This window comes from Terrapene carolina, unplaced genomic scaffold (genome assembly GCF_002925995.2).
Source record: "Terrapene carolina triunguis isolate 2854851 unplaced genomic scaffold, T_m_triunguis-2.0 Scaffold85, whole genome shotgun sequence".
NCBI lineage: Eukaryota > Metazoa > Chordata > Testudines > Emydidae > Terrapene > Terrapene triunguis.
Window position 1 is genome coordinate 14,604,311 of NW_020664436.1, and position 26,626 is coordinate 14,630,936.

At 42.3% G+C, this 26,626-nt stretch overlaps 1 protein-coding gene across 1 annotated transcript; it reads right to left on the reverse strand.

Moving 5' to 3' along the window:
• Positions 1-320: 320 nt before the first annotated feature.
• On the reverse strand, positions 321-7,820 carry CUNH1orf100 (chromosome unknown C1orf100 homolog). Its single transcript, XM_026649517.1, has 4 exons — positions 7,759-7,820; positions 4,916-5,008; positions 4,007-4,191; positions 321-442 (listed from the first exon to the last, which is right to left on the reverse strand). Exons 1-4 carry the CDS (start codon positions 7,818-7,820, stop codon positions 321-323), a joined length of 462 nt encoding a protein of 153 aa, XP_026505302.1.
• Positions 7,821-26,626: the final 18,806 nt, after the last annotated feature.

The window sequence follows — 26,626 nt, forward strand, 5'->3', positions numbered from 1 at the left end:
GGGGAGTGGTCTCTGCAATTGTCCTCCCCATGGATAGACTATTCTCCCCTTGATGTAACTAAATAAGATTACTATATTCCCAAAATGCACAGCTAACAAGAACATGTACTGGGAATTAAGTATCTCAATTCCTAACTGTTGATTCCATTGTATAAAGTAATCCATATATTCAGAGCTAAAACTTGATTAAAGTTTCCAAGCAGCATCACTAACACAAACTACACTGTAAAATGATACAGTATAGCTTAACAGAAGCAGACTTCTGAAAGTCTCATGTAAATGGGATTAACTTCAATGGGTTGCTTTTATTTTCTTAAAGCTCAGCTGAAATACTTCTCTCTCACAAGCAAGGGCAGGTTATACTTTTTTGGATCAGCAATGCTTCTCCAGATTGTCAGTGGTCCAGGATCAGTTCTTGGTGTGTATTTATCCTCATCACGGTCTGGAATTAAAAACAGAGCATTTTTCCTCTCTTAATCCATGTGATCTGAATTTAGGAATACTGTATTTTTAAAGCTTTCCTGTTGCCCTTATGATTCCCAGCCTCTTTTCCTGGAGTCTCCCCCAAAGATGAGCTTTTGGAGTAGCATGTCACCACAACCTGTCCTGTACTGTCCATGTGTGTGTTTGTTTTGGGGAGAGGGGTTAGCCTTTTTATTTTTTTAATTCATTTTTGCTCTCCTTCCCATTCTTTATGTGGATAGTGCTTGGGATATGGGTGTCCATTGGTCACGCTGCAAGGCTAGAATTTGTTCTCTCAACTGAGCTGAATATTGTGAAAGCAGAATTGCACAGCTTGGTTGGCAAGCTGCTTTCTATGCTTGTAGCCCTATATGCATGAGCTATTCTTGTGACTAACTGTACTAAGGAACACCACAAGAGCAAGAATGGAAAGTAGATTTCCAGGAACTACCTGCAGCGTTGGTCACAGCAGCATATTTGCAGTGATATGTTTAAGTACAGGGAGGATCATGCAACTTTCCTTTTAAAAAAAAAAAAAAAAACACACCACACTCTTCTCTGCATCTTTATGGTGTTGTTCTCCCCTCAACGAGCCTACTCCAGTGGGGGAAATCCTCCTAAAGCATCTTTTAGTCCACAATAAGCAAGCTGCAGCAAGAGGGAGATGTTGAAGATGTGGTTTCTTTTTTTTCTTTTTTTTTTTTTAATTATTAAAGCCAGCCACCAGCCCAACACTGTTTGCCAAGAGCATTGGTAAGTAGGCAAGATGTTACTGTAAGGTAAAAGGAAGGGTTCACTTTCTGCCAGTTATTAAGTGGGCACTTTATGGAGGTAGGGTACCAGTGTACATCGATCAGTTTGTCAGGTCACACTTACCCTGAGAAGTTTTACCAATTATCTGCAAAAAAAAAGTTGAATGATTCCAACTTGTTGGGTGCAGAAGACAAATTGGGCTTTTGGGTGCAGGCCTTTAGCAGGTATCAAGAGGTCCTGTGTTTCTTCTTCTGAAGCCAGAAAAATTCTTTGGGGGAAACTGTAGAGGTTTTTATACTCAAGTAAACTTTAATAAAAGGACTTAACAGTTTTTTATAGTTAAAATGGAGAAAATAAGGCCTTGATTTGAAAGTCAGCAACTTCTGTAATATTTTCTCTAATCAAATCAAAGAAAAAACCTAGAGTAAAGGAAGGAGGGAGAGCATATGCACACTTCTAGTTTTCACTATACTTGAGTGCAGTAGGAGGCCTTTGGGTGTGAGCCTATGCCTCCTATCCTGTTTGAATAGCACAATGTGGATGCTAGAAGAAATCGATAACTTGTCTACCCTCATTCTCTGAGCTATTACTGCTCCCACTTAAACTTGCCAGCTGCCTGTTTCCAGCAGCCATATTAACACTGCTCCTTGCTTCATGCGGCTTTGCACTATCTGGCTGCTCTTATGGTTTCATTTTGTTAGGAATCATGTAGGACAAAAGAAAGAATATTATCTCCATATGACTCTGCAGCTGGAATTCAAATTGAAACAACAATTATCCAAATCAGAACTGGGCCATGATACTGGGCTGTTGAGGCTCACAAAAGGCACAGCAAATTCAAAGTTGTTGGCCAGTGCTTATCAAAAGCACCCTTTAGAGGTTGTCTGTCGGGGGGGGGGAGGGGGGCTCCTTCCCATGGGAGCTGGTCTGTACCACAAGAGGGGACCTTCAATCTCATAGCTTCTTTCTAAAAACAAACAATTATAGTAAATGTCTTTCCCTGGATACTTAAGTTGTTTTCGTGCCAGAATGTTCCCCAGTACTGGCTTTGGGGCATAGTTAGTTATTTATCCATAATTCTAAACCAAATTAAGCACATTTACTGCATAATAAAGTTGGACAAAAAACACCTTAAAAACTGGAAAGCTCTCTCCCAGGCTGCCCCTCATAGTTGGGAGAAGCTCCTCATATACAGCCACAAAGCTAACTCCCTTAAAACCCTCCTTAACACTCTCCTTTGCTATGAAGCCTACCAAAAACTTGACAAGGGCTAGGCCACTGAGACCATTCCTGTCATGCAGCTCAATATTGCATTATTGTTCCCTTGTATTCCCCCTGGTTCTATCAGTTTCCAGCACTTGTCTGTTATACTTAGATCGTAGGTTCTTTGGGTCAGGGACTGTCTTTTTGTTCTGGGTTTTTACAGTACCTAGCATAACAGGGTCCTGGTCCATGACTAGGGTTTCTCAGTGCCATGATAATACAAATAAAGATTAAATTAAAAAAAATATATAACTACTACACACAGACTGGAAGTGTGACCAACTACTTTGTACTTGCTAAATTCAGTACAGGACTCTCCTTATTTGAAATGTGTCTTGTCTTCTGTCAGATATCCCAGAATGAATCAACATGCTCATAGGTTGCATATTACACAGCTTTAAGTGGACTAGATCAGATCAAGTGTGTCTTAGTAATGTGTTTACTTCGAATAACTTAGAAACCTAAAATTATATCTAATTGGAGTGCATTTGAGCAGCTGTTGTATACAGATTGAAATCTATACATGTGATTTGCTGTGTTCCAGTTCATTGGTTGCCTTCTGCCTACCTCTTTGGAACAGGACATACATTTTGTCTCTTCTTTACCTAGTGTAGACAGGACGTCTAAGTTTTTCCCGATCATAAAATGGGGACAACACTTTTCTCTCACAGGGATGCTGTAAGGATTAGTTAATCCATTTGAATATGTTAAACATTTTCTAAGGGCTATAGACTAGGGCAGTAGTTCCCAAACTGGGGTTCGTGAAATGTTACAGGGGGTTATCGGGAAAAAAAAATTCCCTAATGGCGGACAGAGCTGTCCTTAGGGACCCTGGGCAGCACGGGACCAGCAGCCTCTGAGCCCCGGGACTTCCAAGAGCTAAGCAGATCAAAGCAAGCACATCTACCACACTGAGGAGATTTAAACTTCAAGACTCCTTATAAGAAATGGAAAGGAAGGTGGATATTTTTTGCTGTTTTTAAAATTAAATAGGCAGCTAGTATTGTTTTTAAAATTATTATGAAGAACAAGTTTAAGCTTTGTTGTAACGTGTGTTGTTTGCTTGAACTGCTCAAGACCTGAATGCTTGTATAAGAGGAACTCAGAGTTGGCTTCTTAGATACCTTCATGCTGTTTCACATCTGATACTTCTTGATGAAACATAGGAGCCTTGTCTTAGAACAGGCTTATTCAAAGTTATACAAGCTACGAAAGTGAGATCTTGGAAGAGAGTGTTGCTGTTTTCATAATGTAATAAAAATACTGTAATGATAAATAATTAATAATAAATAGTGTGTAATAAGCATGTCATAAAAACAAATTTTATATTTCCAAGATCACTGCTTTTATAATTTATACTCAGGTAAAGGAGAAAATCCCTGGAAATATTCTTTTTTAGGAGGAGGTTCGCGAGACTTGACATTTTGGTGAAAGGGGTTCACAGGTTGTTAAAGTTTGGGAACCACTGGACTAGGGTGAGTCTTCCTAGCAAAAGACAAGATTTACATTGCTAGTAAAGCTTACTTACCCATATTGTAAAATGGCAGTGCAAATTCTTCTTTGTACGTGGTTTGCTTGTACCAATCATTCATTGCCTTCTTCATTGTCCCTTGAAAAAGGACATGCCCCTGAAGAGTTAAATTATCAAAGTCATGTTGGTACTGAGTTTCAACTTCATGCTGTACTGGAGCTGGGTGCAGTTTTATGAAAGGTCTAAATGAAAGGCATAAATAGTTTTGTAATCTCATGCTGACACATGGTATGTGACTAGCACTGACTAACCATAAGGGTAGCCAACATAAATGTTCTTTCTAATCTCCTGCTGAAATAGAGCACTCAGTATAATGCAGTTATAATCTAATAGGTATTAACAGCTTGACTACATACAGTAAAGCCTTCATAATTTAGTATTGTTCAATTAGCTTCACCACACTTTTGAAACTAGGGACTGGGTCTGCGAATATTGCAGTTAACCAGTGCATTCATTAATTCTGCTGTAAAAAAAACCTGTTATACTTCAATAAAAAATTCTGCTTTGTTTAGTACCCTGGTTAGCAATCTCAGTTGAGAAGCTAAGGATTAAAAGTGCTGGTAAAATGAAGAATCATCTGTACTTTCTAGCAGCTTTCATTCAGGATTCCCAAACACTAGTTATGAACTAACAACGAACACACACACACACACACTCACTCTCTCTCTCTCTCCCCCCCCCCCCCCCCCTTCCCTTCCCCCCCCCCCCCCCCCTTCCTCCTGTGCTTTGACCCATAGACCATTTCCTCTCGTCCTGGGTTCTCCTTATTCTCACATGTCAAGGTTGAAAAGGAATATCTGCAGGGCACCACAGGAAGGGACTACCACTCCCCATAGTGAACTTAAAATGATAAGAATTTCAGAATAAGGTTCTCTTAGGAAAAGTTGTATAAAGCTATTCTCTTACCCTGGAGCTATTTCAGGCATGCATGCCTTATGTACCCGTCCTAGTTGCCCAGGATAGAACCCTTGAATGTCCTTTCCTTGGCGAATAACGGTGCTAGTAAATAACACACAAAATAAGTGGCGTTGCAGGCAGGAGAGTAGATATAAGAAACGTATTAAAGAGACAAGTATCAGGGGGTAGCCGTGTTAGTCTGTATCTACAAAAACAACAAGGAGTCTGGTGGCACCTTAAAGACTAACAGATGCCATCAGACTCCTTGTTGTTTTTATTAAAGAGACAGAATTTCTTGACCTGAGAGTTACAACAATGAAAGCTATCAGCAGACATTCCGCCCCACACATTACATTTCATTAGGAAATAAAGCATAAACTGAATCAGTTTGCAAACTGCTTTATCCCATCTTGTAGCACAAAAGGTAGTATGTAGAGTAACTGCAGGACTTATGATATGGGAGTAGCTGGAAACACGGAAGCTGAATCAGGACAGGGTTTGACTTGAGGTGCAGTGGGGACAAGGTAAAATTTTCAAAGGTACCTACGTTGTTAATAACTAATTGTGAGACAAGGTGGGTAATCTTTTTGGTGAAAGAAGCCTTCAAGCTTACACAGAGCTCTTCAAGCTTGGAGTGTCACAGCTAAACAGAAGGTTGAACAGATTGTTAAGTGTAAGGAGTTACTACAAGATGCAAGAGACCATTCAAAATGATGTGGGCAATTAACACTTCTGCAGTTGTAGGACAAAGGAGGATTGCAGATTGTGGTAATAAGCCATAAATCCAGTGCCTTGGAGTCCATGATTTTTAGTGTTTGGCAAAGTTCTGAATTTAAGCCTCCTGGGCTCATCTTTTGTGGGTGTTGTGCAGGTTTCCTTTGAGAATGAGTATCCAAGGGGTCAGATATAGAGTGATTACTTTGTGGGGAAAAAAGTGTTCATTCACAGGGGATGGTGTTTTTGTCTTGTCATTTTTCAGTGTGCACATAGGTGCTGGAACAAGAGCTGCTGCGGGTGCAGCAGCACCCCATTGCTTGAAGTGATTTCCATCATATACAGGCTCTCAGCACCCCCACTATACAAATTGTTCCAGCAGCCCTGTGTGTGTGTGTCATTTGAGAATGTAGCAATTGTCTTGTTTCACCCACATACTTATAACTTGGGCATGTCGTGCCCAAGATGAGATACACCACATGTTGTGATAGGCATGTGTAGGACCCATGGATCTTGAAAGATGTGTTTCACTTAATCTGTTCCACCTTGTATTTAGCTGAGACACTGAGTACTTTTCTCAGACCTGTAAAAGCTCCGTGAAGCTCAAAAGCTTGTCTCTCTCACCAATAGAAGCTGGTCCAATAAAAGGTATTACCTCACCCACCTTAGCTCACTAATATCCTGGGACCAACATGACTACACCAACATTGCAAATATCTTCTGCCAGAAAGTGTGTGTGTGGTTCCCCCACCAGCAGGATAGCTAACTTTTGTTAATTATCTCACTATAAAATGCTAGTGGAGACAACAAACAGGTAGTTTTTAACCTTAATGTAGCTGGGTGAGGTCAACCCAATAGATGCTTTTGAAAATGTTACCCAAAGTGGCTGGTAAGAAGAGAGAGGGTGGGGAGTAGAATAGGCGAGGGGGAAGAAAAGAACGACATTTTGTATTAAAAAAAAATCAATGCCTGGCAAGTTTTACCCAAGATAAAGTAACGTTTTTCTATATGCAGATCATAACAGAATGACTGGATTCCGTGGTCCCACCCTGTTAGCTGGTGGTGTTTGATTCCTTGTATGTTTAATTCCAGACAGGACATAAAGGAGGTGGGAGTAGTCTGCTTGGCAGATGAATCTAAGACTGAGTAATTCTAAACAAGGACAGTTTTGATTGTGCATTGCACGTACGGACTGTATTTAGGAACATACTTGAAGGAATATAATAGAATTTGTTAATTGTGAAGTCTTACATGAAACTCGCACTGAAATTAATGGCTTAAAACTAAAAATCTGCAGATACAGTATTTAACTTGCAAACAGACTCAATGCTTTTACTTGTAAAATGTGTGTTGGGCAAGCTATTTTGACAAAGATCCTTTCCTAAACCACAAGACGTTTTATACAGAATATTTGTACCATTGTTAGGGTTGCCAACTGTCTAATTGCACAAACCCAATCACCCTTGCCCTGCCCCCCTCCCTGAGGTCACACCCCTGCCTGCCCCTTCATTGAAGAGACACCCCTGTTCACTCCATCCCCATCTCTCCATCGCTCACTCTCCCCTACCCACACCGGGGTGGGGCAGGGAGTTGGGGTGGGGGTGCAGGCTCTGGGAGGGGGCTCAAGGATGGGGCAGGAGGAGGTTTGGGCTCCGGGCGGGCAGCGCTTACCTCTGGCTGTTGCCAGAAGTGACCGGCACATCCCTCTGGCTCCTAGGCAGAGGGGTGGCCGGGCAGGTCTGTGTGCTGCCCCTGCCTGCAGGCACCACGCCTGCAGGCACCACCCCCACAGCTCCCATTGGTTGCAATTCCTGGCCAATGGGAGCTGTGGAGATGGCGCTTGGGGTGGGGGCAGTGCATGGAGACCCCCTGGCCATCCTACACTTAGGAGCCAGACATGCCAGCCACTTCTGGGAGCTGCGCAGAGCCAGGGCAGGTAGGGAGCCTGCCTTAGCCCCGCTGACCAGACTTTTGGCCTATTAAAATCTCCTGGATTGATCTGAATAGCCACGGGGAGATTGAGGTTGATTTCGGGAGACTCCAGGACAATCCGGGAGGGTTGGCAACCCTACCCATGGTTGATCACTGACATCCTGATGTTTTTGCCCATGTGACTTTTCTGTGTCCAGATACTTTACCCTGGAGGGAGGTAGGGTGTAGGATCTATAAATTGACGTAGTCTGATGGCTGTGCACGACATGGAAAAATCCTGGAGAAGATCATAAAATATTAGATTCTTAAGGAGCTTTTAAAATATTTGAATTATTTACCTTGAAAGCAAATTGTTTTAATCTTTGTTAGATCACAAAAAATTGAAATCGAGACATTGGAAGAAAAGGCATAATTCGGCATTGTCTGGAAATATCTGGAGGAAAAATAGGATACTGAAGAACAAAAGCCAAGGCTAGCAAGTAAAGGAATGGTTTTTAAAATGTTGGGCTTGTTTTAATAACACAAAAGATCTTCCCTGGTATCGTTCTAGGATGCTTTCCTGGACTACCCAGGTAGAGAGTCTCACTACCACATGCCCTTAGCATGAGGAAGTCTTATCTGTGCCTGCCAGGAGTCAGCTCCCTGACTCCACTAGGCACAAGCAACACAAGCACTCACCTTTCAAGCTCGACTGTCCTTTTGCAGATTAGCGATATAGTCCACCCCACAACCCCAAGTCCTCTGGGCAGCCCCCAAGTGCCCAGCCCCTTGTCCCGTGGACACTCACAGAATTACCAGATCCTCTGCTCACAAAGAAACAGTATACCTCAGCTTACCAGTTACATCAAAGGACAGACAGGGGGAAAAGGGAGGTGGTGTTGCCTTGTATATCAGAGGTATACACTTGCACTGAGGATGAGCTGGAAATAGGAGACAGACTTGTTCAAAGTCCTTGGGTGGGAATAAAAAACAATGGTGATGTTATGGGTCTACTATAGACCACCTAACCAAGAAGAATAGGTGAATGAGGCTTTTAAAAACTACTAACAATCATCCAAAGCACAGGACTTGGGTGGGGAAAGAGGCGGAAGGAGACTACCCAGACATCTGTTGGGAAAATACAGCACAGATTATCCAACTAGTTCTTGACGTGCATTAGAGACTTTTTTATTTCAGAAGGTGGAGAAAGCAACTAGGGGAGAGGCTGTTTTAGATTTGATTTTGAGAAACAGGGAGGAATTGCTTGAGACTTTGAAAGTGAGGTGAAAGTGATCATGAAATGAGGAGTTCATGATTCTAAGGGATGGTAGGAGGGAAAACAGCAGAATAAAGAATGGATTCAAGAAGACAGACTAGAAAACTCATGGAGTTGGTAGGTAAGAAGATACCATGGGAAGCAAGTCTAAAGAGAAAAACAGTTGAGAGACGTGGCAGTTTTTCAGAGACATTAAGGGCACAAAAACAGAACCATCCCCCAACGTAGGAAAGACTGGAAGTACAGCAAGAGACCACTCTAACTTAACCAAGAGATCTTCAAATGATCTGAAGCTCAAAAAAAGTTCTACAAAAAGTGAAAACTAGGTCAAATTACAAAAAGGCTGAATATAGAATATAATGACCATATTAGGTCAGACCAATGGTCCATCTAGCCCAGTATCCTGTCTTCCGACAGTGACCAATGCCAGGTGCTTCAGAGGGAATGAACAGGCAATCGAGTGATCCATCCCCTGTCATCCACTCCCAGCTTCTGGCAATCAGAGGCCTAATGACACCCAGAGCATAGGGTTGCATCCCTGACCATCTTAGCTAATAGCCATTGATAGACCTATCCTCCATGAACTTATCTAGTTCTTTTGTGAACCTCATTATACAGTTTTGGCCTTCACAACATCCCCTGGCAACAAATTCAGCTGTGTTGTGTGAAGAAGTACTTCCTTTTGTTTTCAAACCTGCTGCCTATTAATTTCATTGGGTGACTTCTAGTTCTTGCATTATGTAAAGGAGTAAATAACACTTTTTCTCCACACCAGTCACAATTTTAGAGAAGTCTATCATATCCCTCAGTCTTTTTCAAGCTGAAAAAATCCCAGTCTTTTTAATCTCTCCTCATACACAAGCTGTTCCATGCCCTCAATCACTGTTGTTGCCCTTCTCTGTACCTTTTCCAATTTTAATATATTTTGAGATGGGTTGACCAGAATTCTATATAGTATTCAAGATGTGGGTGTACCATGGATTTATATAGTGGTATTATATTTTCTGTCTTATTATCTATCCCTTTCCTAATGGTGCCTAACATTGTTAGCTTTTGACTGCTACTGCACATTGAGTGGATTTTTCAGAGAACTGTTCACAATAACTCAAAGATCTCTTTCTGAAGTGGTAACAGCTAAATTAGATCCCATCATTTTGTATGTATAGTTGGGGTTATGTTTTCCAATGGGCATTATTTTACACATAAAAAGTCAACACAATCAGGTAGGGACAAGTTTAGGAAGGCCAAGACACAAAATGAGATTAAACTAGCTAGAGTCAAAGGGTAACAAGGAAACATGAGTGGGGAAAGAACAGAAAATTTGGAAGTGGCAGAAGTGCTGAATACCTTTGTTTTCACCAAAAAGATTGTTAGTGATCACGTCTAAGATAGTTAACAGTGAAAATGAAGTAGGATCTGAATCTAAAATAGGGAAAGAACAAGTAAAAATTACTTAGACAAGTAAGAGGTCTTCAAATAGTCAGGGCCTGATGAAATAGCTCCTTGAGTATTCTAGGAAGTAACTGAGAAGATATCTGAGCCATTAGCAATTGTCTTGAAAAACTTATGGAAGACAGCAAATCTAGTGCCAGTCTAAAAAAAGGGAAATAAGGACAACCTGGGTAATTAGACCAGTCAGCTTAACTTCAGTACCTGGAAAGATAATGGAGCAAATCAAGCAATTTGCAAACACCTAGAAGATAATAAGGTGATAAGTAACAGTCAACATGTGTTTGTCAAGAACAAATCATGTCAAACCAACTTAATAGCTTTGACAGGGTAATAAGCCTTATGGATAGGGGGCAAGGGGGGTGCATAACTGGTTGGAAGACTATTCCCAGAGAGTGATCAGTGGTTCACAGTCAAGCTGGAAGGGCACATCAAGTGGGGTTCCACGTGGATCTGTCCTGGATCTGGTTCTGTTCAATATCTAAATCATTTATGAAAATAATGGCATAAAGAGTAAACTTAAAGTTTGTGGACAATACTAAGCTGGGAGGGGGTTGCAAGTGCTTAGAGGACAGGATTAAAATTCAAAATGATTGACAAACTGGAGAAATGGGTGGAAGTAAATAGGATGAAATTTGATAAGGACAAATGCAAGGTACTTCACTTAGGAAGGAACAATCACTTGCACATGCAAAATGAGAAATGACTGCCTAGAAAGAATTACTATGGAAAGGAATGTGAGCATTATAGTGGATCACAAGCTAAATGGCTCAATGTAACATTGTTGTGGGGGGAAGCGCAAACATCATTCTGGGATGTATTAGCAGGAGTTCTGTAAGTAAGACAAGTAATTCTTCCGTTCTATTCTGCACGGATATGGCCTCAACTGGAATATTGTGTCCAGTTCTGGGTGCCTCATTTCAGGAAAGATGTGGACAAATTGGAGAAAGTCCAGAGAAGAGCAACAAAGATGATTAAAGGTCTTGAAAACATGACTTATGAGGAAAGATTGAAAAAATTGGGTTTGTTTAGTCTGGAGAAAAGACTGGGGGGAAGACATAAGTTGTGAAATACATAAGAGGTTGTTACAAGGAGGAAGGAGAAAAATTGTTCTCATTAACCTCTGAGGATAGGACAAGAAGCAATGGGTTTAAATTGCAGCAAGGGCGGTTTAGGTTGGGCATTAGGAAATACTTCTTAATGGTCAGGGTAGTTAAGCACCGGAACAAATTGCCTAAGGAGATTGTGGAATCTGTCACTGGAGGTTTTCAAGAACAGGTTAGACAAACATCTGTCAGGAATGGTTTAGTTATTACTTAGCCCTGCCTTGAGTGCAGGGGTCTGAACTAGATGACCTATTGAGGTCCCTTCCAGGCCTATACTTCTACGATTCTATGATCTCTGTGATGGGTGCTAGCCTGCAAAAAGCTGGAAAGGAGACTTGGGGTAAAAAACCATCTTGAACAAAGACTATCTTTCTAGATTAAGTTTTAGATGGATGTTTTCACTTTCATTTGCTTGTAACCATCTCTACCTTTCTTTTACTTGATATCACTTAGTACCATGGTTCCCACCCATAGGCACCAACTTCCCCTCTCCCCGATGAGTGCTTGACCGGCCCTGCCCCTGGCCCCGCCCCTGTCCTGCCTCTTCCTGCCCCTGCCCCCATTCCACCCCTTCCCCTCCCCCCAAGTCCCTGCCCCTTCTCCGCCTCCTCCCCTGAGCACGCCACCTCCCCACTCCTCCCCATCCCTCCAGAAAAGTCCTAAGCGCCACCAAACAGCTGTTAGGCATCAGGGGAGCGGGAAGCGCTGGGAGGGGCGGGGACATGGCACCCTTGGGGGGGGGAGGAGGTGAGGCAGGGGCGGGGGGCTTGGCTGCTGGTGGGTGCCGAGCACCTGCTAATCTTTCCCTGTGGGTGCTCCAGCCCCAGAGCACCCACGGAGTCAGTGCCTATGCCCCCCCTTTCTGTGTCTGTAGTAGTTTACACCCATTCCCCTCTGGGTGCCCAGTCAGCAGCTGCTGCTGCTCTGCCCAGCTCTGAATGTGTGCAGTAAGGTTTCTCCCCCACTAAAAGCTTCTCACACATCCCCAGAATACATTCTGCATGCCCCCAAGTTTGAGAACCTCTGACTTAATACATGCTTTTTTGTTAATAAACTGGTTTTATTTTTACTATAATCCAATTCTGTGGTGTGTGTGAAGGGAAGGGTGTATTTACCGCCGTTAAATTAATACGCTGTGATATACTGAGTCTTTAACAGAGCAGCAAACTTCATACCTTCTATAAATGCACAGTGGTAGGGGTTGGGCACTCCAGAGAAACATCAGAGGAGCTCCGGGGCTGGAGTTCATGGATTATTACCTGCTAGGCAAGGCTTGGGCTGGAAGAGCCTTGAGGAGTTTGCTGGTGAGGAAGACAGACTTGTGTGGCAGGGAGCTCTCACATTCTAATCACCAGCAAAATCTATGCTTGCTAAGGTAGAGAGGTAAAATAGCTCTGGGTAACCCCAGCAGCATGTTACAGCCTTCCATGGCACTCTCTTGTGAACAAATATTTAAATACCAGACCCAAGGGATCCCTGTAACCCAGATGCACACCTGGGGCCCTCTGAGATGGCATCAAGAGGTCCTTGGGTCATGCCATCACAGATCTTAGAATACATACAGGTCTTAGAACAGAAATTAATAAAGGAAACGGAGGCAATAATTCAAATATTGTAGCACTGTCTATTGTGACTAAAAACAGAATTTCTTTGTCAGATATATTGGTCTGATTGCAGATTTATTAATCTGTCCATTTGCCATAATTAAGCAGTAATTTACTCGGAATATTACTAAGGAATGAAACGTGGCTGATTTATACAAACATTGACTCATCAGTATTTAGAAAAGATGGGACATGTTCTCTGTCTTTTGTTGCCGTTCAATAGCACCAGTGAATTGTTACGTGGTCATGCTGTGACATCTCCTTCACAAGAGGGTGTTTTAACCCTGCAGTTTGAGTTGGATGTTAAAACATCTGCCCCGGAAACTAGCTTAATCCCAGATTCTTCTTCTGGCTACCACCATGACCTAGCTTTTAAAAAGGACATTGGTAATACTGCATCCTCATCATTTTAGTTACGTTAGGGAATTTTACTTGCTGCTATCAAGCTTAGTGTACAAAAGACTATTTTCAGGCCTTAGTTAATTTTAGTCAATCTTGGAAAATGTAGCTATACAACATATAAATGTGACAACTCCAACACGCACACACAATATGAGCTGTTGAGATTCACTGTTATATTTACCAACATTTCCATATCCCTGTCAGCCAATTCTGCATAACTGTTGTCTTCATTGTCAGCAGCACCAATGTCGCTTTCATCTCCTTTCCACCCCCCTCCCCACTCTCTTCATTTGCAATTATTGTTTGTTTTAGCCTTAAGAGTGCTGTCTCCTAAAGCTGCTAGCACATAAATCATCTTGGTGCTAGAGAGTTAGGACAGAGGGAAGTTTATTTCATCTTAGTGACTGGGAATATTTTAGGATTGGCACAGATAGTTTATCTAGGGGCAGTAATAGTTACTTGTACCTAGAAACCTTCATTCCTGCCATCAAGTTGTTAAAAATACTGTTCTGTGCACACATTAAGGGCCCTATTTTCAAAAGGCATCCTCTATATGTGTGCACAGATGCTTGCAAACACATTGTTTAAGCCTGACCACTTGCATGCACAGCTGATGGGTTTTATGTGGGCTGTTTTCATGTGAATAAATGGACAGGTTCAGTAGTCTGTCAAATTGGCCATAAAGAGTCCCTCTTTGCACTAAACTAGGAATGCAGGATTGGCCCCACAGGGGTGAAACATTTATACTACAGTAGTGCCATATTGGGCCCCATTGGGCTAGGTGCTGCACAAACATACAAAGACCCAAGCCCTGACCCAAAGATTTTACAGCGTCTGTAGAAGAGATATTGAAAGGGAACAAGAAAGGAAACATTATTCCCCTCCTATAGATCAGGAATCAAGGCACAGATAAATGAGTTGCCCAAGAGTCTCTCAAACTCTGTAGCAGATTTATAAAATTAATCCAGACCTCCCGAGTGCCAGACCAATGACTTAACCACCTGATCATCCAACCTCTAATCCAGAGCCTCAACCTAAATGATCAAATATTTGTCAGACTACTCCATAAATATTCCTACACATTTTGTTCTTGAAACTAAATTATCTAACTGATTAACAATGAAGGAGTTATTTTTCAGCAATTAACTTCATTCTGATTCCCAGGATCAAAGAAAACTCAAGGAGGAGTTTTTCTTTAGTAAACCATTTTTCTGGTTCACAAGGGTTATGTATAAATACAGTCTAATAAGGTCTTACCTTCACCACCACACCTACACACGCTTACTTGCAAGACAAGTCTATAGCTTTAGCTGGCTTACTGAAATAAATTTAGCAAATGGGAGGCTGGAAGTCAAAACAAGGAACACCTGAGTAAAGTTCCTTCCCCTTGCAGGGAAGGATACAGAAAATTTGCAAGCTTTCCTTCTGTTCATGAGAACAAGCTGCTTACATCACTGCATGATGCTTTGTGACATTCCACGCTGGTGGTGTGTCATAAATGAAACCCAGTCCTGGGTGGTTTGATGCAGTCCCAGTAATTTTATCCTTAAAAAGACAAATCAATATGTACATCCATGATCCAGTTTACTAATGCTGAAATATTTAACATTAAAAACAACAACAACGGGGATGATTGGGTGGGAGGGGAATCTGGCTTATTAACAAGTCAGTTGGAAACTAAAAATGGGCCCACACTAAAACCATGAAGCTGCACACTGCTGAACTTTGGTGGGTACTAAGTTAGAATTTGAACCTTGAGGCTCCACTCCCCACCCTTCTGTGTAATAGCTGCTCCTAAACCTAAAAGTTACATGACTGCTGAATCTGGCCCCCCAAGAGCTTCTCCTGCCAAGGGGAAACTTGAAGGAGAAATTCAAGGAAGATTCCACCCAGAGGAAGAGATAACAGCTAGGAGTTCAGGGATGAGTCCAAAAGTCTTTCTGGGGATGGGAGCTTGAATGTTTGAGGGCCCTGAAGTTGAGTGATGTGGGCTCAAATCTTAATCCACTCCTGAGTGGTGGTAAAGATCTGAATTTTTCTGGAATTGAAAACTGGAAACAAATTTGAGCCTGGAATTTCTAGTATTCATTCTTGTCAAATCAGCTACAGTTCATGTGTCACAGATCTAGTAAAGTTTCCCCTCCTGGACACACACCAGACTGCTGTGAGGGGATCCCAACTCTGAATCCTTGTGTGCTTTAAGTCTCTAGAGTCTGAGCAGAGTCCAGGCATTGCCCCTAGCTGGGGTTCCTAGGCACGCTCATGTGGTGCAGATTCTGTCTACCATCCCCTGTTGAAAGCTGGGATCCCACAGTTCAACTGCCTAGCCCTGACCGCTCTGATACCCTGGTAGCTTATGCACACCTCTTCCCAGAACTTCACCCTTGTGATGCTCTGGATTCACAGGTTAACTCCTCAGGGACACATGATGTGTTTGTGTTATGTGCTATACCTAACTTTGCACAGGATTCTCAAACCTCTTTAGAGGTTAAGCACAAGTGAGTGCAGATAGTTTAGAAAAAAACACCTCCTGAACATGCTGCTCATCACTCTAGCTCACCTTTCCCTCAAGAGTTTTTGGGGGACCGTACGAGTTCAGGTAGGTAGGGCTCCCCCAGCCTCATCAGAATCCTGCAGCAACTTCCTCCAGTTTGAGCTGTAAAAGTAGCTGAAGACCCTGAGTAGAGCCACTCCAGCCCTTAAAAAAAAAAAAAAAAAAAAAACAACCCACTTTCCAGTCCTCTCTTTCAGGGGACTCCCAGATCAGCCCCACCTCTGGTGATCACAGACACCTGCCAAGTGACTTCATTGCCAGGCATCCTCTTCTCTTCACAAACCAGTTCTCCTGGGTAGGAGCCAACCTGTTATCTAGGATGTTTGTATTTGAATAAAAGGATCACCTTGAGTTAACCTTATCAGCCCTGTGACACTACCCTTCGGAATTTCAGTCCAACACGGAGGTAAAAGGACAACAGAGAGCAAAAGGCTGCACATTCAAAAATGAATCTGCAGCTTGGTAAAGATACATACAGAGAGTTCATAATCTCACCCAGAATTCATAAGTTGTACAGACAGATTTCCCAAATGTTCACACCATGAGCTGGGGCAGGGGGCAGAAATGCAGAAAATATCTTGCTTTGCCCATGAATCATATGTAAAAAAATGTTGAGTTAGCCTCATGGAGAAGAAATTGTGAAAGAAATAAAAACAGTAATTTACTCCCTGGCTCTAGAAATTCATTAATTAGTTTATAGGTTCCTCTTAGCTTTTAAATCCAGGGCTAGTTACACTGCTGTGTTTTTGCAATATAGGTGCACCTGGGACATATTTGTTCAGTCAGCAGTATCACACAAACTAATGAGGACTAGACAACTAGATGCAAGAATGGTTCTATCCTGAGAAGTGACACACAAACTCCCCTCCCCCCGACATTCCATATATTATATATCACTCATTTCCATTTTAAAAATTGCTGAATGGCAGGTACAAAGGTGGGTTTTTCTTAACTGTCAGCCTTATAAACTCACTCTAGACTCTGATAGGCAAGCTGCGTTCGTTCCATCTCACCCATCACCACCACTAAAGATTCTGCAGGTCAAATTAGGCCCTTGGCTACATCTTTGTAATCCCATTGTCTTCAAAATATTTCCCTCAGTGACACCATGCAAACCCAATAACCTTCAGTGTGATTGGACAGGTGTTCTTGGCAGAGTAATCTAAAGACCATGGTGTTATAGCAGGATCAATAAAGCCACAGTTTGGCCTTTTATATTATTGACGTGTAAAACAAAAAGAACGCAGCTTAACTGTCAGAGCCTAAAGCTGGCATATAGGGAAAAAAATCCATAATTTTAATTTACAAACAGTGCACAGTTGATATGGAACAAGGTAAACAGAGGGAATATAGAAACCCACAACATCACTTTTACAGTCCCTATTCACGGTAGAGTGCAACAGTCTCATTTGGGCATATTTTTGGTTACTGATAATGACTAAGTCTAAGACTATGTCATGGAGGACATGGAAGTCACAGAACCCATGTAGCAGATGGTAGTTCAATTACTACCTAAACTGCTAGCAGGGGCGTCCCCTCCCCGCAGCTCCCCAGCCGCCGCTGCTGGCAGAGCTCCCACTCCCCGCAGCTCCCCAGCTGCCGCCGCTAGCAAGGCTCCCCCACAGCTCCCCAACCCCACAGGGTGGCAGGGGGACACCTCCCAGCCACTGGGCAATAGGGTCCCTGCAGCTCCCAGTCATTGTGGGGGCGGGGGACAGGGCAGGATGCTGGACCCTCCACCCTCCCCATTTTGTCAGGGATGTTTTTAGTAAAAGTCAGGGACAGGTCACAGCTGCCGTGATTTTTTGTTTATTGCCCATGACCTGTCCCTGACTTTTACAAAAAATATCCATCACAAAAATCATAGCCTTAGTAATGACTATGTGAGAGAGCGATTCTATTTTTTATGTACCACAAATCTGATTTCATTCTTACCAGCCTTCGTTAGGATAGGAAACAAACTGAGATTATTGGTTTCTTTCCTTCTTCTATCACATCCTTTCCTCAGAAATCTTTCAAGTAATATATTACAGATGAGCCCAAAACAAAACTCTGATCCAAACACCCCAAGCATATACATTTTACATTATACCTGCCCATGGCCACGGGCCTCAGGGTGCCTAGCAAAATATAACTGCTTAGTAGTTTGAAAGCTGAAGAAAGAGGCAGACGGGAAGTGACATAGCCAACACAGAAAAAACTAAAAAGGTGTGGCAGTGACAGGGCTAGAATTAGAAAGTAGGATTTTCTGACTCCCAGCACAGCACTGTGCTCACTCTACCAGAGCACCTACATTTAAAGTGAAAAATGGCATTGTTCACTAAATTCTTGGCCAGGTCAGGTCTAGTCAGGACAAAAGACAGAAAACAGTATTCACTTTGCTGGATTCAGTAGAGAAAACTCCTACAGGTTGATTATTCTTTGGGGTGTGGGGGAAGGATGCATAGGTCTATACACACCTACCTGTTGGTTTATTCTGTGAAGAACATAAATTGTTGATGCTGGTTTCAAGCTTGATTGTAATCTAATAGGACAGTGTTCTTTTCCTGCAATTTCCATTTGACTCTAGGTCTGTGCCATAGAATCTGTATGACTCAGCATTTGCTAGGGGAGACCAGGACAAAGATCTGAGTCGTGCTGAGGCCGAAGTTGCCAGTGGAAACCTAACAATTTTTATTTACTATATTGACAAAATCCTATCATTGCAATTAAGGGGATATGTAATTAACTGTGTCTTAATTACAGCAGCTGCCACTTTATCTGAATGCAGTAATTTGCAAAGAAAATGCATGAGATACTTTAAATTAATGTGTGTAAACAGGGGGGGCGGGAAATCACAAATACTGTGTAAAATAAATTACTCCTGATGGACAGAAAGATGGACAGCTCCATAATAAAAGCTGCAATACTGTTAGGGGAAGAAGAATGGGCTTATGGTTAAGGTACAGGTCTGACAGTCAGGAAACCTGGGGTCTATTTCCAATTTCTTGTGTAATGATCACCCATGGGAGATAGGTGCTTTTGAAAAATCTATGTAGGTAGAAAAATACCTTTAAAAATCTGGCCTTCAACTGCTCTGCCTCAGTTTCCCCATCTGTAAAATGGAGTCAGTGCTATTTGTCAATATCACAAGATACTAAATGTTTGCAAAGTGTTTTGATAGCCTTGAATGTAAGCCACTAAGAAAGTGTGAAGTCTGATTTGTTACAGGATATGTTGAACAAAATTAATTTTATTTCTCATGGTGCACTTCAATAGATTTGTCATTCTTAACTGCCAGGTTGACTCCCTCAAAAGGGACACCCGGTTTTCTTCAGAATTTTTTTTTTTTTTTTTAAAATACACACAAATTCTTCAAGTCCCCTGTGATGGGGTGCTCTACTTACCACAGGATGGCACCTCCTCCTAGCTGTTCTGAGGATTAGCGCTGCCTGGCCAATGTCCCTTCCAGCAGTTACACTCCATCTTTTTCGTGATGCCTCCTCTTCATTACTCGGCCCTCTGGCCAGGTCACTACATGGTTTCCCCTTCCAGAAAAACCAAAGTCCTTTCATCCCAACAGTGTCAAGCAGTCTTCTCCAGCACTGCCCTGACAGTGCCACTCCCCCAATGACCTGTAAAGGAACCATTACTCAGGATTCTAGTCCAAGGACTCTATCCATGGCAACTGTGGCCTGCTTTTTCTCAGATGCTGTTTCTCCTTCCCTGATCTCTTCCTACAGCTTCTGATTCCCCCCTTCCCCCACAATCTGGGTATACTAGCTCAAACTCCCTTCTCCCAGGGAGGAACTACAGACTACTGTAGCCTCAAACATACCACCCTTCTCCCAGAGAGCAACTGTAGACTACTTCCCTGGAGCCCCTTTCTGTTGCCAGCTTCCTGACTATATAAACCTTGCCCAGCTCCCCTCTAGCTGGACTTCATCAGCAAATTAGGCTTTAGCATGCCCTGGACCTCCTCCAGGTGTCGCCTGTAGGTTAATTGGCCTAATTTACCCCTTCAGGCTTTGTGTGGATGGACACCCCGTCACATTCCCCAATAACTGAATTTTTAAAAAAATTCAAACATTATGTTACCTGTTTTATCCACTCCCGTGCTTTACTACATCCAGCCTTGGAGGGGACTGGCTTAGATTCTAAACTATATTTTCAAATATTCCACACAATTTCCCACTATACCCTCTCCAGAGTTGGGACACTAAAAATCCCCAGCAACTCCCTGCAAATTAGGAGTAAAGTAGATTTTTCCCAAATGATTCACAGAAAAGATTTTGCGTGGAACTTATAAAATTGCCTACATAGGAACAAACAGCCCCAATTTCCTCTTTTTTCCTGTACAGCTCAGATGCTCACTCACTCATTGCCCATCTTCAGGATGAAATGACTTTATTCTGTTTTACAGGAATGAGGCAGGTCACAATGGTATTTCAGTCTCTTTTTGGAAAAAGAAAAACTATCCCTAGTTCCTTAAAAGAACAGTGAGCCTACCCAGTGGTTAGAGTAGGGGTAGTGAATAGATGGACCGCGAGCCAAATCTGGACCACCAGATGCTTTTGAACAGACCTTGAAATCTTTTTATCATTGTTATTTTTAAAAATTACTTCCCCTGGAGTCTGGACCTTGACAAAAAATAATTGACTATCCCTGGGTTAGAGAATGGAAAGGGTAGTCAGGCCCACTAAGTTCTATTCTCAGCTCTGCCAGTGACCTGAGTTATGGTTTCAAGACAAGTCACTTAACCTCTGTGGCTCAGTTTATCCATTTGTAAACTGGTTATAACAATACTGAACTCGTAAGGGTGCTGGCCAGCTGAATTTATTAACATCTGTAAAATGGCTTCACCTGCTTGAATGAAAGAGGTTGTATGAGGACTGTGTATTAGTTAGTAATAAACAGCAGAAAAGAAAATGTTTGGTGATAAACTGCATCTCAAGGGTGGAATTAGCAGCCGAAATTAGGTGAACTATTAAAAAAACAGGAAATATTTTTTTAAAACCTGAGTGCTTAAAAAGCAGACTGATTTTCAAAGGTGTTGAGCATCTTCAGCTCCCATTGATATCATTTATGGGGTAAATATGAGTTAAAGAGTCTGACTCTAGGCAATTAGATTTGAAAATACTGGCCAAAGATTCCATTGTTATGCAAATATCCTTAATAATTAAAATAAGAGAAGTACAGAAAATATGATAGTGAAAAAGAAAAAAGTTTTGCTTCAAAATTTCCCTTAGATATGATTTTAGCATCTTATTAAAAATACTATTTTATACTATAGATTGCATTGTATGCCATGAGCAAATCAATATAGTGAGATCTTCCAGCAACTTTATGGATAATTTTTCCCCCTACCTAGACAAAATCAATTCTGTTTACTTACCTGGTTATAAAACTGCTTAAAGTCATTCCATAGATAAACAAAATTGTGTTGTTTAAATTATTCTGTTCAGTTAATATCCCAAGTATCTATTAGGCAATTAAAGTTTTCTTTTGACATTAGAGTTTTAGAACAGCTAATATTTGGCATCAGAGTTCATTAACAGTTTCACTCGTGTAATAATATTGTCATTCCATAAAATAATCTCTTTTGTCCTTTGTCCATATATTTATCCTTTGGAATTCTGTGTTAATCTTTTTGTTTTCATGAAAATAAGGGACTAAAAGTCACTGGATTACAGGAATGCAGGCGCTGTTCAAGTTTCTCTAGATGGTTTTGCAAATGTACCTCAATTCTGAGTCGCATGCAACATTCCTACTATCCCAATCCTGGGCCCCTCCTGACTCTGAGCAGAGACTGCCAATTGTGTCAAATTCTATTATGTGAACAAAGGACCATTAGGAACTAGAATGAGATCACCAAATTCATTTGACCTATTCAGAATTTGAGCCTAGGTCTTCTGAGGTGAAAGTGAGTGCATTAACCCTTTGTGGTGTCTACTCCAGTTTCTATCAATTATTCAGGGCACCATTGAAGTACATATTGCGTTATAGGTCATTTAAGAGCACTCTGAAACTGAGAGCAAAGTCTAATTTTCAAATAAAGCATATTTGCTCATAAAATTTGGAATGGGAAGGAATATTTCTCTCATTGGTCAAAGTGTCTAATATTTCTATTGTACCCATCACTGTGGTATCTGACAAAAAACACACAGACATTCTGACTCTCTTATGTTAACTGCATTAATGCGCTTCATCTGGAGGAAAAGGACATTTATCTTTCCTGGAAGATAATGAAGTCATCAGTTTAAAGTGAACTGCAGCCTTGACTGAATGGTATGGTTTGCTTTCATTAATCTGCTCCTACAGAATGCTAGTCACCCAGACAGAATGCTTCCTGAGGCAGACCTGTTTTATAATAGTTGAGAAGTGATAGTAATTTATCTGCACATAAAGCCAGATTCTGCCCTCACCAGAAACTGTAAACCAGAAACAAGCCAGAGGAGCCATGAAGCAGTTGTATAATGGATAACACAATCTGGATATATGTTTGTTTCTCAGCAAAATTCAAAGAGAAGAAGATGGGCAGCCAACGGGCATGACAGTGGATTATACAAAACTGTACACGGGAGATTAGGGTTCAACAGAATTGTCAGCAGTAGTAGGATGTATCTTTCATATGGTACACTCCAACTTCAGAGGGAAGGAGAGAAGTTGGACATGCACTCAGTGATGCAACTCAATAGGTGATAACAGAGCCAGAGATTGTATTTGTGAGTGGGGCCACACATAAAGTCCTCCTTATAGCTGTATAAGGAGGTGGTGGAAAAATAGGATCACATTAGGACCTCTACCCATAGAAATCAGGTAGGAGTCCATCTTCTGATTAGAGCTATGTGAAAATGAACAGCTGGATTCATCATAAAAACAAACTGATCTATGATTTGTCTAATAAGATGCTGTTCCCCCTTTGGCAACATACACAACAATGAGTATTTACGATTTTATAGTGAATGGAAGTGTGCTCAGTGCTTCACACTATCCTGATCTTGCTTTGTATTACATATCTGCACAAGGGTGGTGGGGGGAAGTGAACTGAGACTGTCAAATGAAACCTCTCAAGGCTGACAAGTCAGAATTAAACACCCATAAATCTTACTGTGATTTTTGTCCACGTCACCGTGGGAGTACATTTCTATGAGCCTTCTAATACAAGGACTGCAACAGTTCTTCAACGCTTTGAAACACACAGGGTGAAACTCACCTCAGTGCAGAGGGGCCAAAACAAAGTCTCTGCATTATAAGCTTAAATAGGACTTAAGTGATGCATGGGCCTTGTATTGGCCCCTCTGCACAGAAAATACTAGAGATCAGAAGTCATAATCACTGACTGAATTGCAGGAGGAACTCAATCTGTTCAATTACTATCTAAACAGCAACACACATATTTGAAATACTACACAGCCATTTTTAACACAGGCAAAACACCTCTATTCATCCCTAATACAAGCATCACTGGCTCAGCACTGGAGATGGGGGACAAGCTGCAAAATTCAGATTTGGGACTAAACTTTAGGCAGAACCAAACCCCTATTAGGTAATGAAAAGTTTGGATTCTGGTCTGAACTTCTAAATGATTGGGGGGGGTGGGGGGTGGGATTTGGATCCTTCTCTACCCAGCATCACAGGAATAGCTGAAACGCTGCATAGAACCACCCCTCAGAGGGGAAACAATTCAAAGTGTCTCCAGTAATACAATTCAAAAGCATTGCATAAAATGCCAACGACATTCCTGTCTCTCAGACACTGCTGGATTTTACCCAAGAAAGCTAAGGAATGAGCACTACTTTAGCCTAGAAGAAGGGCACCATCCAGCAGCCACATGTAACTGAGAACTACGTCCAAAGAGCTACTCTGAAAAGAATAAATTTCAGATGAAGCGTACAACTGGCTGACTCCTCAGGCAAGTGGAAGGTCTGAAAAAAAATGCCCCAGGTGGTTGTCTTTGCCTTCTCCTCCCTTGACCTAGCAGGGCGGGCTCTCAATTTCCCATCTTTTTCTTTGATGGTGGAGGCTGCTGCTAGGTTTGTAATTCCTGTACTGTTTTTGTGCAGTCCAGTCCGGGTAGTCACCTGATCTAGCCACCTCTCCTACTGAACATGCTGGCGTGCCTGTCTCAATTTCCCAAGATGGCCTCTCACAAACACTCTTCCCCCAATGATGGGAGCCAAGTCTTCAGTTACTAATATGCCAAGAAGCTGCTGGCCCACCTCACCACCTCTGTTCCTGCCATCTGTTCTCCAATAACAAGGAAATATTTTACCAGATAAGGAGGATGGGTTACTACACATATGTTATTCCATCTCTGCCTTACCTGCCTGCTCCATTCTCATAAACAGCTGGCATACTGAAATGGACAATAAACAGAAGGTAGGTATCTCAGAGAATAAGAATATTATCAGTTTCAGCATCCACACTGCTCACAATATGAAGCCAGATGAGAGAGAGTGGGGTATATGCATTTGGTGTTGGCCTGAAACTGTCACATGCATAGGCATATTTATGAGTGCATCAAACCCAGGACAGGGCTGTAGAAGCCCCGTGATTTCAACACAGTTGCAGCAATGGGTTTTGAGAGTTGCTAATTTTTTCTTTATCAGAGGGACATTAAAGGAGAGTAAAATTGTGTTAACTTCTGACACAGCGGCTTTATCATCTCATCAGCAGAATGTGATTTTTACCTCTTGTTCTCCAGCAATAACAGCATCCAAAAGAATCTTTTAAAAAAAATAACTGGAGCAGAAATGATGCTTATGATCTGAAATAGGTCAAACGTGACTTGACACCTCATTCGTTTAACTGTGACCCCCACAATTGCTACTCTGCCTCAGTATTGATTATCTGACAGTTTAAAAATGCCCCTGAAACCTTTTCTTGTGTCCTCCCAGAATTGTATTAAGGAACTAGCGCTGAAGTGGCCCTGTGCCCTTTTAGCTTAGAGATCCAATTATTGTCTCTTGTTTCTGTAATCCAGGAATACAGAGAGGGCAATCCTGGAGCACAGATGGTCTGTGATTTACATCATGAGCCTTGGGGTTAGGTAAATTTCCTGATGGAGACTACACACAGACCTTTATTTTATTGGACTGTTTCAAATGAGGTGTAAAGTCAAGGTCATGACCACCTGTGGCCTTTAAAGATACCATGGCACTTCTTGCAGGAGGATGTTAACCCCAGTGTCCTGGCCAAATTCCAAGTTGGGTAATTACATTCTGTCTTCTTAAATTCCTTTTGCTGATTAAAACACAAAAGGTCTTATTCTTCCTCCTGTCCTGGGTTCTCATGTAGTGTTATGCACTCTTAAACTGCTACCATGTTCTACCCTAGAGCTGGATGCAATTCAGCTCTGAATTCAGAGATCTGTGTGTGGTTTTATTTTCTAAAGTGTTGGTGGCTGGGAATTATCTCCTTGAAGAGGAAATTCATCTTGCCAAGAACTTCTCACTCTTGAAGTGCTTTTCATTAGATTGCAAAATGTCTAGGAATCTGATCAAAAATGGAAGATTAGCAAAATAAAACAAATGTACATCACAAAATTCCCACAGAAAATTAAAACAGCCACTTGGGAGGTAGAACTGACACAGATAACAACAAAGGTGAATTACTGGCAATGTGAATTGTATTGTGGCTTGGTGCTGCATTGTTCGGTTAAAAAAAAAACTAAAAGAAAAAAACATCAAACATACACAGACATTCTTCTCCCAATGACACTACTTTTATTGAGGAGTGAACAAAACAAACACTCAAATTAGATTATAAGAGCTCTCGTTTAAACTAAGAGATTGTCAACATTTACAGAGCAGCACTTGAGCTCACACAGACAGCTCCCCTTGTGAGCTGCACTGGAATGTCTTAGTAAATGGAGTGTGTCCGATTCACTTTCTGTACCTAAAAGATTCTATGGGAAGAGCCCGATTTTGTTTGTTTTTTTATGTTCCACATTTGTCCCAGTTGCTCCCATCACTAGTCTTTAGTTTGCCATTCCAATCTACTGCTGACCACAGTCATGTGTACTGGTTGAAGACTATGTGAATACCAAAACAAAGATGTTAAGGAGACTGTAGCAAGGCGGTGTGGTTCCCCGCCGCCCTGGAGAGGGACAAGCCCCTTCCGACACCAGAGTGGGCAGAGCCAGCGAGTCCTGCAGAGGTCAAGGCACAGGACAGGAAGTATAAAAGCCCAACCCCAGCGCTCACTCGAGGAGCAGCCGCTGGAAAGGCCAGATGCCTCCGGCCTAGCTCCTGGTTGGGAGACCCTGGCGACCTATGGCGGACCCAAGGACTGGCCTGACCTGCCGACACCCGACACCAATCGGAGCCCAGAGGAGCTTCCCAGCCTGCCCCTTGCCAATTACCCAGAGGACCCCATGGTGCTTGACCCCCCGGAGGACACCATCTGAACCCAGGTACTTCCAGAGGGGGAGTTAGGAAGTAGCCCGGGGGCAGCCGACCTGAGTCTGGCTGCAGCACTGCCAGAGCCTATGTCAGTGTGTTGCAGCCAGGATCCCCACTGACTCAGCAGTGGGTCTTCTGCCCCGGGCTTGGACGCAGTGGAGTGGGAGGGCCTGCATCCCCCTGCCACCCAACTTCTGGGTGTCAGTCTCCCCCTCTCCCAGGCCCCTCTGAGCCGAGAGCCTGGGCTGGTTGGTTACCTGCCTTTGTCAGCCCCTGCCTGAGGGCCTGAGCCATTGACTCTCTGTTGCCCCGCCCTGAC